The sequence below is a fragment of the Nipponia nippon genome, unplaced genomic scaffold (assembly GCF_047370975.1).
Source record: "Nipponia nippon isolate SJK-2023a ecotype South Korea unplaced genomic scaffold, ASM4737097v1 scaffold_27, whole genome shotgun sequence".
Lineage (NCBI taxonomy): Eukaryota > Metazoa > Chordata > Aves > Pelecaniformes > Threskiornithidae > Nipponia > Nipponia nippon.
The window spans coordinates 6,484,477-6,502,398 of NW_028262344.1; the positions used below are offsets into that span (position 1 = coordinate 6,484,477).

Here is a 17,922-nt window from a genome sequence, read left to right on the forward strand (position 1 = left end):
CAGTTTGCTATCCACCGAACAGTCCGCCCATCAAATCCATATCCTTCCAATTTAGAGAGAAGGATATTGTGGGGGACCATGTCAAAGGCCTTACAGAAGTCCAGATAGATGACATCCGTAGCTCTTCCCTCGTCCACTGATGCAGTCACTCCATCATAGAAGGCCACTAGGTTGGTCAGGCAGGACTTGCCCTTGGTGAAGCCGTGCTGGCTGTCTCGAATCCCCTCCCTCTCCTCCATGTGCCTTAGCATAGCTTCTAGGAGGATCTGTTCCATGATCTTCCCAGGCACAGAGGTGAGGCTGACAGGTCGGTAGTTCCCAGGGTCCTCCTTTTTACCCTTTTTAAAAATGGGTGCAATGTTTCCCTTTTTCCAGTCCCCAGGGACTTCACCTGACTGCCATGACTGTTCAAATATCATGGAGAGTGGCTTGGCAACTACATCAGCCAATTCCCTCAGGACTCTGGGATGCATCTCATCGGGACCCATAGACTTATGTACGTTCAGGTTCCTCAGGTGGTTACGAACCTGATCTTCACTTACAGTGGGAGGGACTTTGCCCCCCTGATCCCCATCAAATGGCCCATTGACTCGGGAGGTGTGAGGAGAGAGGTTGCCAGTGAAGACTGAGGCAAAAATTTGTTGAGTACCTCAGCCTTCTCCTCGTCTGTCATTACCAGCTTGCCACTTCTGCTCATCAGAGGGGGTACGCTTTCTTTTACCTTCCTTTTCTGGTTGACGTACCTGTAGAAGCCGTTATTATTATTCTTTGCATCCCTCACCAGGTTCAGCTCCAGCTGAGCCTTGGCCTTCCTGATCCCATCCTTACACAACCGGGCAGTGTCCCTGTACTCTTCCCAAGATACCAGTCCCTTCTTCCACTGCCTGTGCATTCTCTTCTTGCCCTTTAGTTTGACCCACGGGTCATGGCTCAGCCATGCCGGCCTCTTTCCTTCCTTGCCTGATTTCTTGCACCTGGGGATCGAGAGCTCTTGCGTTCTATGGAAAGCGTCCTTAAAGATCTGCCAGCTCTCCTCTGCTCCCTTGTCCCTGAGGGCCATTTCCCAGGGAGTCCTGTTGATTAACTCCTTGAAGAGCTGGAAGTTTGCTTTCCTAAAATTCAGGGTCCTGACTATACTCTTCACCTGACCCTTATCTCTCCAGACTGTGAACTCTACCAGTGCGTGACCACTGAGCTGAGGCTGCCTCCAATCCTGACATCACCGATGAGCTCATTTGCATTGGTGACCACCAGGTCCAGTACTGCATCCCCTCTGGTAGGGCTATCTATTACCTGGCTTAAGAAGTTGTCCTCCATGCACTCCAGGAGTCTTCTGGATTGTCTACAGCCTGCCGTGTTACTTTCCCAGCGGATGTCGGGGTGGTTGAAATCCCCCAGCAGGACAAGAGCCTGTGAGCACAAAGCTTCCCATAGTTGGAGAAAAAAGGCTTCATCAGTAGGCTCCCCTTGATCAGGCAGCCTGTAGTAGACACCAACCACGAGATTCACTTTCTTGCCTCAGTCTCTAATTCTTACCCATAAGCTTTCAACCTGCTCATGGCTATTCTTCAGGGACAGTTCTTCACATTCTATCCATTTCTTGATGTAGAGGGCAACACCTCCGCCCCTCCTACCTCACCTGTCCCTTCTGAACAGCCTGTAGCCTTTGATAGCTGAACTCCAGTCATGGGATTCGTCCCACCAAGTTTCAGTAATGGCAACTAGGTCATAACTTTCTAGCAGCACGGTAGCTTCCAGCTCCTCCTGTTTGTTGCCCATGCTGCGTGCATTGGTGTAGAGGCACTTCAGCTGGGCTGTCATCCGTGTCACCTTCTTGGAGGAACACCCCTTGGTTCCCTTGAGGAATTTCTCTGATATTTCCCTGTTGGCTCCTATTATCCCCTTGATCTTGAGTATTTCCTATTTGGTGCTCCTGTTTCTGTCTCAGGGAGGGCAGAGCATGAGTCCACCAGTCTATCTCTTTCTCAGCCTCCTTGATGCTCCTTAACCTTTCTACTTCCTCTCGTAGCTCTGCCACCAAGCTGAGCAGATCATCCACCTGGTCACACCTCACACAGCTGTTCTCACTCCTGCCAACTGTTACCAGTGAAAGGCTCTGGCACTCCCTGCAGCCTGAGACCTGGACGGCTGCATGGTTTGTTGGGAGCACAGTTTGGGTTGCTACATCCATTCTGGTGGTTGTAGAGGGCATGGCCTTCTGCCAGGTGGAGACCATAGCTGAGTTCCTTCTGAGAGGGTGATGACCACTGGCTGAACTTACCTTTTGCTAGGGGCTGTTTAAATCTCCTGCAGTTGCTCCTGGCTATGCCCCCCCGCTGTGTCAGCCTCGCTCACGAGAGTTGGCAGCTCCTGGCGCATCTCTCGGTGGGTCCATGGGTTTCCCAGGCTCCAGGAACCCCTCCTTATCCTCGTCGCCTCACGCTCAGCCGTGGAACTTACCCTTGCTGCCGCTGTGCTCCTTGCCAACAGCGGGAACAGCATCAGACTGCAGATTTACTTCAGCTTCTTAGTGAATGATTTTCTAATATTTCATAAAACTAATGTAATGGAGGTCCCAGTTGACTAGAGATTAGCAAATGTGATGCCATCTACAAGAAGGGCCGGAAAGAGGATCTGGGGAACTACAGGCCTGTCAGCCTGACCTCAGTGCCGGGGAAGGTTATGGAGCAGATCATCCTGAGTGCCATCACGCGGCTCGTACGGGACAACCGTGGATGAGGGAAAGGCTGTGGATGTTGTCTACCTGGACTTCAGTAAAGCCTTTGATACCATTTCCCACAGCATTCTCCTGGAGAAACTGACTGCTCATGGCTTGGACGGGCATACGCTTCGCTGGGTAAAAAACTGGCTGGCTGGCTGGGTGGTGAATGGAGTTAAATCCAGTTGGCGGCCGGTCACGAGTGGTGTTCCTGGCAGAAAAAGACCTGGGGGTGTTGGTTGACAGCCGCCTGAACATGAAAGAGCAGTGTGCTCAGGTGGCCAAGAAGGCCAATAGCATCCTGGCTTGTATCAGAAATACTGTGGCCAGCAGGAGCAGGGAGGTGATCGTGCCCCTGTACTCAGCACTGGTGAGGCCGCACCTCGAATACTGTGTTCAGTTTTGGGCCCCTCACTACAAGAAGGACATGGAGGTGCTGGAGCGTGTCCAAAGAAGGGCAACGAAGCTGGTGAAGGGTCTGGAGCACAAGTCTTAGGAGGAGTGGCTGAGGGAGCTGGGGTTGTTTAGCCTGGAGAAGAGGAGGCTGAGGGGAGACCTTATTGCTCTGTACAACTACCTGACAGGAGGTTGTAGCGAGGTGGGGGTCGGTCTCTTCTCCCTGGTAACGAGTGATAGGATGAGAGGAAACGGCCTCAAGCTGCGCCAGGGGAAATTTAGGTTGGATATCAGGAAAAACTTCTTCACTGAAAGGGTAGTCAGGCACTGGAACAGGCTGCCCAGGGAAGTGGTTGAGTCCCCATCCCTGGAGGTATTTAAAAGAAGGGTAGACGTGGTGCTCGAGGACATGGTTTAGTGGTGGACTTGGCAGTGCTAGGTTAACGGTTGGACTTGATGATCTTAAGGGTCTTTTCCAACCTTAATGATTCTATGATTCTATGAATCGCCCCTTTCAGCGCCCGCCATTGTGGAGTCAGGAAACTGAGGGGAAATCCGCCGCGGGGGCAGACCCCACTTCTGTAGCTCTCTGCCGCCCCAGGATGCTGGGAGTTTATGTCTTTTTCTGTCCTCTCTATGCCCTTTTATCCAATCATCCTGGGCACGCCTTGGTTAGTCTGGCACGATCCGATGGTTCGTTGGGCACAGAGACGAATTTACCTTCCTGCCGTTGAGGCGGGGGCTGCTGCTGCTGCTGCAGGGGCTGCTGCTCTCCCCGCTCCTGTCGCAGCCGGCGAGGTACAGCGAGCTCTGGCGGCAGTAGTTGTCCAAGGTTCCAGTTGTTCCGTGTGTCCCGTGCCGGCAGCGTCAACTCCCCTGAGCCATCTGCTGGCCTGTTGGGGCGCTGCCTCCAGAATTTAGGGATTTTGGGATGCCTTTGAGCAAAAGCAAGTAGCGACCTTACCCTCCGCCCCCCATCGGGTGTATGATTGTTCTATTGCGCTGTTACCAGACGCTCCTCTCTCTTTGGGTAATATCTATCCTCTGTCGCGGCCAGAGGTGGTGGCCTTGAAGGCTTATAGTGAGGATGGCTTAGCCCAGGGTTTTATTCAATACTCTACTTCACCCCTTGGTGCCCCTGTATTTTTTGTAAAGAAGAAGGATGGAGACTTGAGGCCATGTGTGGACTACTGGGGATGGGGTGGAAATTGTAATGGATATACCTTTAAATTGTTGTAACCCATACCACCACCCAAAACACCATCCTGAGCCTTGAAAAGCATGGTCTGTGGCAGCACAGCACCCCAGAAAGAATTGAGTCAGACAATGGGACTCATTTTCCTAAACAACCTCATAGACACCTGGACCAAGGAACATGGTATTGAGTGGGCGTATCACATCCCCTATCACGCACCAGCCTCTGGGAAGATTGAATACAATGGACTATTAAAACCTATACTGAGAGCCATAGGTGCTGGGACATTCAAGCACTGGGACGCAAATTTAGCAGAAGCCACGTGGCTGGTTAACATTAGAGGATCTGCTAACTGACCTGGCCCTGCGCAAACAAAACCCCTACCTATTGCGGAAGGATATAAGGTGCCTGTACCGCACATAAGGAACTGGATGGGAATGACAGCATGGGTTACTCCTTTTGCTCAGGGACTTGGTAGGTAATGCGGAAGGATGGGGAAATGCAAAATCCTCATGGATGATGGATCCTCATGATGGAGAAATCCAAACCCTCAAGGAGATTTAACCTTGGGGGAAAATAACCCATGATTTGAATTGTATGATGCCATAGCTGTATGCAGAAGGATGGAGATTTGAGGCCATGTGTGGACTACTGGGAATTGAATAATATTACCATCAAGAACTGGTAGCCCTTGCCCCTCATTCCTGAGCTGTTTTGCAACTGGAGTGCTTGCAGTGGGCGTGCTGGTTTACTAAACTGGATCTGAGAGGGGCTTGTAATCTTATTTGTGTTCGTCAGAGCAATGAGTGGAAAACTGCCTTTGTTTGCAAGTATGGCCATTTTGAGTAGTGTGATGCCTGTTGGCCTGTGTAGTGCCCCTGTCACCTTTCAGCGCTTTGTGAATGATGTCTTCTATGATTTGTTGGACAGTTATGTCATTGCATATCTGGATGACATTTTAGTTTACTTGACCACATGGGAGGAACATGTTGTTCATGTTTGGGAGGTTCTCTCCCACCTTTACCACCATCGCCTTTATGCCAAACTGGAGAAGCGTGCCTTCTTCCAACAGTGTATGGACATTTTGGGGTACTCAATGGGCCCTGAGGCGTGAGCATGGACATGAAGATCGACACTGTTCTTCATTAGCAGGCTCCCTCAATGGTGTGTGATGTGCAGCGCTTTTTGAGCTTTGCTGATTTTTATCAGTGTTTTATTCGGAATTTTGCTCAAAATATTGCTCTGCTCACAGCACTGACTCGTAAGCATGTCCCTTTTTAGGGGATGCCTGAGGTTCAGGGGGCCTTTGATGACTTGAAGCAGGCATTTACGACAGTCCAGGTTTTGTCCCACCCAGATACCAGTCATCCTTTTGTATTGGAGGTGGATGCTTCCACCCATGCCATCAGGGTGGTACTTTCTCAGCATGGTCCATTGGATGGACAGCTTCATCCTTGTGCCTATTTCTTCTGCCAGTTGACTGCTGCAGAGAGGAATTATGATATCTGGGAGAGTTGTTGGCCATCCATGAGGTGTTTGCTGAGTGGAGGCACCTTCTCGTGGGTCCTGCTGAGCCTGCTTTGGTACTGACTGACTATTGAAATCTGGAATGTTTTAGGAACCTGAAGTGCTTCTCTCCCCAGTTGACTTGTTGGGCAACTTTTCTCTCAGTTTCTGTTTAATATCACCTGCAGACTGGGCAAACAGAATGGTAGGGTGGATACCCTGTCATGTCAGGAAGCCCCAGCAAGAGCTGCTGAGGCAGATCCACCCCCTGTAATTTTTTCTCTCTGCAAAATTTTGTTGCATCCATGCTGGCCCATGCCTTTTTAAGTTCTGTGCATCAGGCAACAGTTGGTGATTCTTTGGTCGTGCAGTTTCAGGAAGGGGATACTTCACAGAATCTGCAGGAGAAGGATGGTTGTCTGTATCATGATGAGCAGCTGTATATCCCTGCTGGCCCACTGCACACACAGTTCCTTCAGCACCGTCATCTCATGCTGACAGCAGGGCATGGTGGTCATCGGAAGACTCTGCATCGAGTCACACAGATGTACTGGTGGCCTATTGTGCATGCAGATGTCACGAGCTATGTTCTTGCTTGCAATGTCAATGCCCAGGCCAAGAAACTGACACAGAGGCTGCAGGGTCTACTACATCCCTTACCAACTCCTGAATGGCCATGGCGAATTATTTCAATGGATTTTATTGTGAACTTGCCTATGTCTCAGGGGCAGACAGAGGTGCTTGTGGTGGTGGACTTGTTTACGAAGGCTGCTGTTTTTGTTTTACTAAAGAAGCTGCCCACAGCCCCTCAGACTGTGCATTTGTTTTTGCAGCATGTGTTTTGCTGCCATGGCCTACTGGACAGCATGGTGATGGATCAAGGGGCCCAGTTCACTGCCCAGTTCTGGAGGCGGCTTATAGGCCTGCTGGGGGTGCAACTCTGTCTTTCCTACCTGTATCACCCACAGCCTAATGGTCAGACAGAGTGGGTGAACCAGATCCTGCGGCAGTATCTCCATTATTATATTAATTACCATCAGGATGACTGGGTCTCTGTGTTACCATTGGCAGAATTTGCTGTAACAGCAGTGTCCACTCTTCCACACAGCAGACCCCTTTTTATGTGCAGTATGGTTTTCATCCCCATGACCACCCTGCTACTCCGGAGGCTGTCCAGGGGGTTTCCCCTGTGAAAGGCAAGATGCTAACTGCAATACAACTTCCTTAGAAGTACGAACACTACCTGAGACTATGAGCTTTTACCTCAGGGTCGATGTGACCTGAAGACCCAACCTAAGCTGGCTCTCACTGGCTGAAAACACCCCATACCCACGATAAAACAATAGAAGATTTACCTTTCAAAAAAACCTAGGAATATAACCACAGCCAGAACCGCAATTGACCAGAATCCAGTATAACCCCCCACACACACACCTGCATGGGACATTGGTTTAGAACAATGAAGATTAACACACCACTGACACATACATCCACGCCACCTGCACGGGACAAGCACGTACTGATCCTGCATGGGACAATTACATACTGATTGTGTGAGCAATAATAACTGATTAGCCCACCCCTTAACATGAATAATTTGATTGGTCTACACAACTGTATTGTAACATATATAAACCCTGCTTTCCTCTGTATCGGGGTCCTCCATGCATTAGGCTGGGGCACCCCTGTGCGCATAGCTAAAATAAGAGAATAAATTCCCTTGGTAATTCTATGCTAAGCATCCTTGTCTCCCTCCTCGGCTGGCGAAGAACTGACTTTTACACTCCTGAGGACTCCCTTGAGCGGTCTCCCTTGAGCAGTTGTGGCATATACATTTGCTTCTTCAAGAGCAGCTGGAAAAAGCAAAGGCTGCTTACAAAGACTATGCAGATAGATGTTGGTGACCAGCACCAGACTTTGTGGTTGGGGACTATGTTCGGTTGTCTGGTGAACATGTTCATTGGGTGCATTTTTTTTCTAATTTAGACTACTGTTATCTTGGCCTATATAAAATCGTGGCCCGGGTTAGTCCAGTCATGTTTTGTCCGCAGCTTCCACATGCTCTCAAGATTCACCCTGTTGTTCATGTCTCTCCGTTAAAACCCATTCACCCAGATCCCTTCTAGCAGCAACCTTGACCTCCGCCTCCAATTACGGTCCAGGGCCAGAGAGAATATCATGTCTGGGCTATTTTGGATTCCAGGATGTCCTGGGGTACCCTGCAGTATTTGATTGATTGGGTAGGGTATGGCCTGGAGGACCATTCCTGGGAGCCTGCATCAGAGGTGCATACCCCAGCTAAGGTTCAGGCTTTTCGTGTCCATTATTCTGCTAAGCCAGGTCTGCTGGAGGGTGTGGAGGCACACCCTTGGGGCAGGGGGAGGGGAATGGTGTCAGGTTTATGCTTGTATCTGTTCAAAGGAGATGATGTTTTGTAAATAGTATGTCTACATCTGCCCTTGGTTTGTTATCAGGACAGCTAATAAAACTGGCTAGCAGGCAGAGCTCAGCCTCTTTGAGCTATTACTTGCCTAGAGCCTTTGAATCGTATGTCTTTGTCTCTCATTTTGGGCCTGCCCTGACAATTATAGATTTTTGGCTAACGGAATAGAGCAGAAGTTGTACTGTACAAATTAGAATTATCTGGAACTTTTTTTCCTTTCACCCTTGTTCCAAAAGCAGCATTAAATAAGTGGTTTATCTTGCACAAAGAAAGATTAGTCACTTAATGTTTCTGAAACGACAGATAACCCAGCATAAGAAGATTTAAGCATACAAGAAGTTCACATCTGCAGCTTTAAAACACCAACTTGAGAAACAGTAAGAGTCATCCCTCACCTTGATTCTGCTGACAGCCTCTTGTGCCTGCATCATTCTCACATTCTTGGAGGGAGTTTTGTCAGAAAGGAGTTGAGTGGAGCCGAGATAATTGGCAGCAAAAATTATTCCATCAATCAAGTCTTCAGGATCACAAGGTCCAGGAACTACAAATATAGGGGGGAAAAAATACATTAAACCATGGTTAAAAAATAATATTCTGACTATTTGAGCCTGTACCTAAGAGCTGTAAATGCTCCTCTGAACTACTTTAGCATGATGGCATGACAACCAATCAAGGCATACAAAACACTGAGCATGTCTTCTCAACATCTTTCCAGCAGAAACTAATTGCTAATTCAATTTCTCACAATAGATCATTTTCCAATAAGGCAGGGTTTACTCTAGAGCAAAATAGCCTCTTTAGTTTTGTTCTTACATAGAAACAAGAATACTTAAATTGTTCTCTCAGCACTTTGAACAGGTAGTGGAATCTCCTGTGCTTTACAATTATGATACACCCACCCCCATAATAGAGGAGATCAATATTATCAAAATCACACTCGTTCCCAACAAGGGTATTATGTTGGGGCGGGGAGAGGGAGGTATGTGTTAAACAAAAAGATTTTGATGGTAAATATACAGAGCAAGGGCTTTTGCATCTGGAAAAAGCTACTGTCTTAGTCCTGCAAGATACTTAACGACCAGCTCTCATCAGCTTCTGTGTAAAGTTAAAAGTCAATGAGGTATTTATCACCTCACAGGTCAGTACAGAGAAACATGTATAATATACAGGTTTTCAGGTGTTTGGGGATTATATCTGCAGAACAGGGCTTTTCTCTCTATATGTTAAAATTCTCATGATCTGAGAAAAAGGAAGGTTTATGCAAGAAGCTTCTTGTTTTGCTACAAGTAAAAAAAAAATCTATGTTCAAGGCCAGTGAAAATGTACAGATAATCATCATTTGAGAGAATTGGTAAAATTGTCTATATTTTATCAAGAAGTATAAACTGGTTTTGCTCTCTATTTTGCTAGGAACAAAACCTGATCCTTTCATAACAGAGGTTTTAGTCAACTCAGGAGTTAGCCTGAGATTTAAGAGGTGCTAAAGCCTGAAATTGAACATAACACAAAAATGCCAATTTTCTTCTAATTCACCAAAGATGACATTAACAAGGACTGAGAACTTTACCCCCAAAAGAATATGTCATTATTAAGTTAATAAAAAAATTATTAGCTAGAGCGAAATCTTAATCACACTCATAATATACACACAGATATGAGTACATACACAAACTTTATCATGAAGCTTTCCCAGTTTATGGCTTCTTTATAGATGAAAGTTTATGACTACTGATTTTGAGGTACCTTGAGTGTGCTCAATCTGTTCAGACACTACATAAATGGACATCCAAAAAATGAAAGTAATTATGGTCACTAGTCACTTTCAAGAATGAAACCCAAAGGAATGGAATTTATATTGTTAGGGCTGCAGGCAAATGATTGGGCCACTGATTAGGCTGTGGCTCAAGGTTCAGCTAATTGAACAGGATGTGGAAAACTACTGGCCGTGACATGAGAAATTACCGGACGTGACAGGTAAGAGAGTGAGAAGCTGTCAAAAGTTACAGGCAGCGCCGTAAGGGATGGCTGGATTGCACTGGTGGTTAAGGGGGAGCTACGTGAGACTTCACAGACACCTGACAGGGAGCATTGGGGGCCTTTGGGGGAGTGGAACCTTGCAAGGCCAGTAGTGCCTGGGTAACTGTAGCATATAAGGCTGAGAATGTCTAGGGGCTGGTATCAGAAATACCAAATTTGGGTACGGATGTAGCAAAATGGACCAGTGGGGAAAAAGTAATTAGAGGTGGGTTGCTTATTTGAGAGGAGACCAGGGTGGAGAATGGGAGGGATCAAGGTAGATGAGTGGGGAAGTACAAGCATGGGAAAATGGAGAAAAAGGGGGATAGAAGAGGCCGGTTGCATGTAAGCAGGCTGCCAGTCAGTACACTTGTTTGACTGAGCCTTGTGCCTGATCACTGCAGTCTGTCCTGTCTTCTTATTAAATCCTTTTCCTTAATTCTTTTTTCTGTGTGCTCTCACCCTCTGTCCTATGTGAGCGCTGCAAGGTTTAAGTGCCAGCAACTGGAGAAGGGGCCACAAGTCACAGGGCCCATAGGTCTAGGTGCCAGCAACTGGAGGAATCAGGGTGTGTTTATATTTCCCTAATGAATTTTAATACTCTGTGTGTGTGTGCATGTAATTTGCTAGCAAACATCAACCTGGACTAGCTGGCAAGTAGGAGACCCACATCTGGAAAGACTCAAGGTGTGGGTGAGGGGCCCCAAGTCCAGGCATGGATATTAGAAAGGGAGATACAAGGGTGACAAAAAGGAGGGCCAAGGAGCAGGAAAAAGGATAATAAATTATGTCAACCATGATCTGTGGTGTTTGTGGGCCCCCATTGGGCAACCCTGTGCTTGATCACTCACTGCAGTCTAAATCAGGACAATTAACAAAACCTGTTGTTCTGACCATATGACATGTCACAGGTTCTAAAATATGCAACGTATACTTTTAAAGACTAAACCAATGCCAAAATTTACAGTCTACAGACAATACGCTATAAAGCAATCAAGGAATTCGAAGACATTCCAAATTAAATATGACATCAGCTTTTTTTTTTTCATTCTATAAAGCATAAGGGTTATTTAATCAGAGGATAAGTACCTGAAAATCAGTGCAAGTTTCCTCCTACTTGCCTCCCAATTAAATCTCAGTTTTGTGGAGATTTTGACTTTCGTCTAACCTCTATTCCTTATCAGACAACAAATTACTCTCTACATACACATTCACATACATTATGAATTCCACAGTGTTTTTTTTTTTTAATCAATGATTTAAATGATAATGATAACAACCCAGTAGAAAGGTGGCAGGAGCCATCAAAAAAATGTTACAAAATAAGAGAGAGATTTTACTCTACTTCCAAAAAAAGCCTACTAGGGTTTAATTCAAGTTCCAGGTTGGACACAGTTTAATCTAAATTCATCCAACCTTAGCAAGTTTTATGTTCTGCACATAAAAATAAAGTTCTATACATTAAAAACATTGGAGTTCTTCATATAATGAAAAAAAATTAAGTTATGAAATATATCTTACCTTCAACATATGTTGGGAATGAAGCCAAGCTTTTTCTGGACTGTAATCAAGACAAATAGGATTTCAAACAGAACAATGTATGCTTAAATACACATTAAAAATTTCTCCATAAAAATGAAATCACAGTAATAGTTATTAGCAAAAGATGGTGAGAGTTTATTAGGAAAATATTTACTTTAAAATTAAAAGTCTGACCAATTATTAGAGGGTTATTATCCCTAAATATGGTATATTCTATTAACACGTTCATCAATGAGGCAACACACTACATTTATTTTGAATTAGCTCTTAGTGTTTGGCAATATGCTTCCTGACTACTAATTAGTGCTGTGCTCTCTTTAACAAACGGAAATACAGGAAAATACATAATCTTTCAAAGACATTTTCTAAATAAATACATATGGAGATATTTAAAATGGACCAATACTATTATTATTCATGACAAAAAGCATTGATCTGCTCTGTTAATTATGAACCAAATTTAATTACTTATTAGGATCGTTCTTGACAGGCTATGTAGCCACCTATATCCGCTGGAGTAAATGCATTTAATAACAGTCCTACACTGACTATGTTTATGCTGTAACAAGCACAAAAGTACATATAAACGTGCATGATTTAGACAATGAAAACTGCAAGCAAGGCATTTATTCCTTGTTTGTTGAATCAAGTAAAGCCTCACTTTCATGAAAGGTGGACTAATAGAAAAAAAAAGTCTGTCCTACATTTGTAGACACACAGACTAAAATAATACCTAATTTCCAGTTGTAATTTTCTATGAAAGATTCTGTGGTAACAATATAAACATCTAGAAATTATAACTTCAGGGAGACTCACCATTTTGTTGTATTCAACAATATATAGATATGGGAGAATTTACTAAAGACAACTTTGTATAAAAAAACATGGTAATAGGTATACTAAAGCATATGCTGCTATTAAACCTTTCTGAAATAAAAGTTTTGGATAAGCCAAGCATTACAAGATGTTGACAAACCTGAACCTCATTCTACAATGTATTAAATTTGGAGCAACTCATATCTATCTATCTATATCTATATATATATATCTCAAAACAAGATCCATGTATGATCAGGATAAATTCCAGCGTCTCAGAAGAGGTTCAGTTGCATTTACATATTCACATATATACCAAGTTGTTTTCCTTTATGATAGGCAGTTTAACAGGTTCTGTATGCTTGTGACAAATCAATCACTTTGGAAGTACACACTTATGTGACAGGTAAATGACTAATCCAGTGAGTCTTTTCCATTTATTGTTACAAGGATGCGAGGAATAAGTAATATTTTTCATCCTACTATGATGTCCTCACTGTAAAATAATCGGCTGCAGAAAAACAAAAGGTGCATGAAACAGAAAACAGAGCCTAGAGAACCTTAAAATACTTGGCCTTTCCTCATGAAAGAGAGTTGCTGAGTTGTCCAGCAAAATCATGAAAGCTCCTGTGGCGAATTTGGCAGTGTTAGGTTTACGGTTTGACTTGATCTTAAAGGTCTTTTCCAACCTAAATGATTCTATGATTCTTCTTAGAGACAATATCAGCAGAGAGAAATTTGTGACTAATGACCGCCTGCTGTCAAAATGCTTAAGGGAAGTCAAGTGCTGAGAGGACACAAGCATTTATATTCAAATCAGGTGTGGCTGTTCTTTGGCTATTCAATCTGTTGTGATGACTTTATTTTTACTGCGCCACCTATGCCCACTTCAATAATTGCATGCAATTGCTGCTACTGTGATGCTAGCAGAGATTCAATTAGCTGGATTCTGACAGGCCTAGAGAACAAAACAACTGTACACTTCCAAAAAATCAGAGGCAGCTTATCCATATAAGTATTCTTTTCAAAGCATACGTATAATTTTTTTTAAAGACTCAAAGCCTAACCAAATTTTATGTATATAATTACAGGTTTGACAGATATTCAATAATCTGACTAGCCAATAAAACTTCATTTCAGGATAAAACTGTGTAAACAAACATCAATTTAATGTTTTTATTACAAAGGCTCTACGCAGACAATTTTTTTCATTCATTATCCATGTCAAGAAACACTGATAAAACTAAAGTAATAACAAGGTATCAGATAACGTTATTGAAAAAGGGGAATCAATTTTAATTATATATCCATGAGTAATAAAAAAATAGGTCATTAATGTTGAATTACTGTTTTTGTCCATCAACTGAACACTGTAAAATTTACATTTTTAAATAAAGGCTTTGTTAAGACTTAAAAGTGTTTCCCAAAAATGATGAGGCTTTGTCATTATTATTTTTGTAAGGGAGGTACTAAACCATGCAGTGTTGCTTATTTGCATGGAAAAAACCCCAGCACCCCACAACACAATTGACTGAAATTACTCTGAAAGTTTATTACTTTTAACACTGTATGTGATCACAGAGTGAAAACTAAAATCTTTTTTGTTTTTTCCTTTGAGTAAGATTAATGATATCCAACAACTGTCAGCCTTTAGAGTTGTCACAAAGCAACTACATCTGTAAACTGAATAAAGCCTTTTAGCAAGCTAAAGAGTATTGTAGATGAAATCATAATGACACAATCCAATACTGTTGAAGGCTTTGGTGCAGGATAAATTAAGGACAAACTTCCTAAGTCTTCTGAAAGCTTCCATCCCCTTCTAAATGCGAGCATAGATTTAAATTAATATATATATACAGGCTACAAGCTTTTTTCCCCCTAGATGGTAAAGAAGAAAAAAAAAGGAATGGACTAAGTCTTGTTTAAATTTCAACCAATATTTCTGGTTACAGTAGATTGGTTTATTCATTTGTAGAAGATATCATGCTGTTAGCTGATAGCTAAGCACAAGTTATCTATCAGCAACTGTGTCTACTCGCTTACAGATCTCTGTTAACAAATCTAACATTGAAGTTTGAAAAAAAAAATTCTCATCTCATATCAGTGAAATAAGAAGCATTTCTCATCTCAGTGGAACTATTGCAGTGTGGAAACCTGCCAGGTACAGGCCTTGACAAAAAAAAATGAAGTGTATAGCTTGCTTTCAAGGAGCCCAGAGTCAGGACTCCTAGATTCTAGTTCCAGTTCTGCCTGTGAATCATTGGCAGGCTATTGAGAAATCATTTACTTGTTCCTATGGGTCAGTTTGCCCATCAATAAGATAGTAGGCAGAATTAAATTACTACATTGGAAGGGCCTACTCACCTGGCTGAGAAATGTTATTTTCTTTATGGCAAGATATTCTGCAGAGATAAGGAAGAGGGCTAGCTCCTCTTGCCCTGAATACAAAGGTGACGTTGGCAGCTGTTCCTCAATAACTCAATACCCTCTAGCCTGTTAAACAAGTGTTGTTGCAGCCAAACACAGAGTAAGGAATGCCATCGCAAATGGTCTTAGATACAGTATGTTATGCATTCAGTCAGACAGGGAGGCAAGCACAAAGGAAAAAATGTCAAATCAGTTTTTTCTTTTTGTTGCTGTTATGGTACAAGAGAGGAGATTACACATGTACAAAGAAGTAAAGAAAATAGAAAGGCATAAGCAATACAGACAAGATGGTGGCTTTTAAAAAGATTGCACTACCTCTTTATTAGTGGAGGTCTCTGCTGTACTGCAGACATCCTGATGATGTTGCCTACTTGGTTCAGCACCCCAGGGTGAAGAGGAATCAGGAGATAGAGACTAGACATGGTAAGAAAATAAAATTACATAATTTGAGTGACCGATGTAGAAATATCTCTGGTTTGGCAGTGGGAATAAGAAATGAGGAAAACACCAAAACATGACAAACACTTTCTGAAGTGTTATAGCCCTTCCTTTTCATTGCAATGATCACACACAGTCTATTGGGATGTTGAGACTTATCTAAACTGCTAAATCGTCACAGAAAACTTTTTCCTTTGTCAATAATCTATTAAATTAAGCACGTTGAAAAATTAATAGCTGCCCTCAGTGGTAGACAACTATGGTGGGTTGACCTCAGCCAGCTGCCACACACCCACCCAGCCGCTCTCTCACCTCCCCTCCTCAACAGAACAGGGGGAGAAAATAAGATGGAAAAGTTCATGGGTCAAGATAAAGACAGGAAGATCACTTACCAATTACTGTCACAGGCAAAACAGACTTGACTTGAGGAAAATTCCTTCAATTTTTGCCAATTAAAATAGATTTGGATGGTGAGAAACAAAGAGAAATTAAAACAACACCTTCTCCCCACTCCTTTTTCCCAGGCTCAACTTCACTCCTTCATTCCTGACTCCTCTGTTTCCCCACACCCTGAGCAATGCAGGAGGGATGGGAAACGGGGGATTTAGGTCAGTCCATAACAGTTCTTCTCTGCCGCTCCTTCCTCCTCACACTTTTCCCCTGCTCCAGCGTAGGTCCTCTCCACAAGCTGCAGTTCCTGTCAGGAAAAATCTGCTCTAGAGTGGGTTTTCCACAGGTCTCAGTTCCTTCAGGAAATATCTACCTGCTCCAGCTGCAGGGGAATATCTGCTCTGGTGCCTGGAGAAACTCCTCCTGCTCCTTCTTCTTTGACCTTCGTGTTCATACTGCTGTTTCTCACTTTTTTTCCCCCTCACTCCTCTGCTCGTCACCTGGAATTTTTGTCCTTTCTTAAATGTTTTCACAGAGGCGCCACCAACTTTCAACTTTGTTGACTGGCTCAGCTTCAGCCTGCTGTGGGTCCATCAACAAGCTGGCTGGAACCAGCTGTGTCCGGCACAGGGCAGCCCCATACCTCTTCCCACAGAGACCACCCCTGCAGCGCCCCCCCCCCCCCCCCCCGCTACAAAAACCTTAACTAAATCTTAATGGAGAAACCATCTTTCAGACTAAATAAAGAATGTTCTTCTCTGTTCTAACTATAAAACCTCCATCAGATATGATATACTTGGGAAAGTCATATTAGAAAAATAAAGCAAACAGCATAGAAAACCAGTATCATGAATTTTCTATCTCTATGTGATCCACCAGCAAATACCTTGGTAAGCTGCTATGAGAAATGCTATCATACTAATAGGAGACTCCTATGGAATGCTGCTAATATTAAAGAGCTAGGTATCTAAAGTCAAGAGTAATACTTTAGTGCAAATAAGATACAAAAATACAGCATGTAAAAGAGTGTAAAGCTTTGACCCAGCAAGTATTTCAAAACCAGATCTTTAGGAGATGTGGCAGTGCAGATGTCACAAAGTGAACCCTCAGAGGAAGCTTTAGTATTCAGTTATGCACACTGTTTGGTTTTTTTTTAGCCCAGCAGCCCTGAAATTCTACAAAGTCTCCTTCAGGAATCTTGGTCCTTGCTTTGCCAGATCAGTACAGTTTGTCACTAACAGTAAAACAGTCAAATACTATCCTTCTAGCTTCATAAGCAATTATTGCATCCTTTCTCTAAGCCAGCTAGTGTTATGACACTGTAATATGATTATATTTCTGCTTTGAGATGGCAGCAGCAATAACCCAGAAGCAAATTCTTGGCTGCATTCCCACCCCAGCTTAAATCTTGAACTCTATCAAATATCATGCTATGAAGTCTAATTTCTGCTGCTTTTTCTTCATAAACACAACAACAAAAAAATCCACCCCCCTCCTCCTTTTCCTCATTTCTTGAAAAGGCCTATCTATCTTGTATGTTTACTAAAAAGAAATTCCAGAATCACATTCAACTAATAGAGGTTACCAAAGAGTTAGAAAGCAATTCTTTATACAGATGCATCCTAGGTAAACAGTAGCCCTTGCTTTTATTTATTTATTTATTTTATTCACAACCGTGGGGCAAAAAAAGACATACAGAAAAGGTGATTTTGTGAAATGGCACCTAGAATATGGGAATATACTTGCACTATGAAAATGATGAATCATCTATCACCCATAAGATCCCTGGCACACTCACAAGTACTTTGAGAGAGTTATATACTTCCTAACTTACCACGTGACATAAAATGTTACAGTTCTGTGCTGACTCAACTGCATAAGTAGCATTTCCTATTCCCTTGGGAAAGCATTCCCATCGCATTCCTATTCCCATTAGATACATAATATTGTTTATATTATGGTTAAACATAAAAGGTGTGAAATACTGTCAACCTAACAATGACATCATATACAGATATTGGAAGAATGAGCTTT

General features: G+C 43.3%; 1 protein-coding gene across 8 annotated transcripts in view; it reads right to left on the reverse strand.

Annotated features, from left to right (window-relative positions):
• Window positions 1-17,922, reverse strand: part of LOC104021135 (amyloid-beta A4 precursor protein-binding family A member 1-like) — a 104,177-nt gene that overhangs the window by 25,098 nt on the left and 61,157 nt on the right. For 7 of the 8 annotated variants that reach the window (XM_087762979.1, XM_087762977.1, XM_087762980.1 and 4 more), the window contains 3 exons: window positions 15,376-15,474; window positions 11,797-11,836; window positions 8,655-8,800 (listed from right to left, as the gene is read on the reverse strand). In XM_087762979.1, coding sequence (XP_087619105.1) covers window positions 8,655-8,800; window positions 11,797-11,836; window positions 15,376-15,474 — 285 coding nt within the window. The remainder of the gene's footprint in view (window positions 1-8,654; window positions 8,801-11,796; window positions 11,837-15,375; window positions 15,475-17,922) is intronic. The other variant, XM_087762981.1, reaches the window with a different exon arrangement.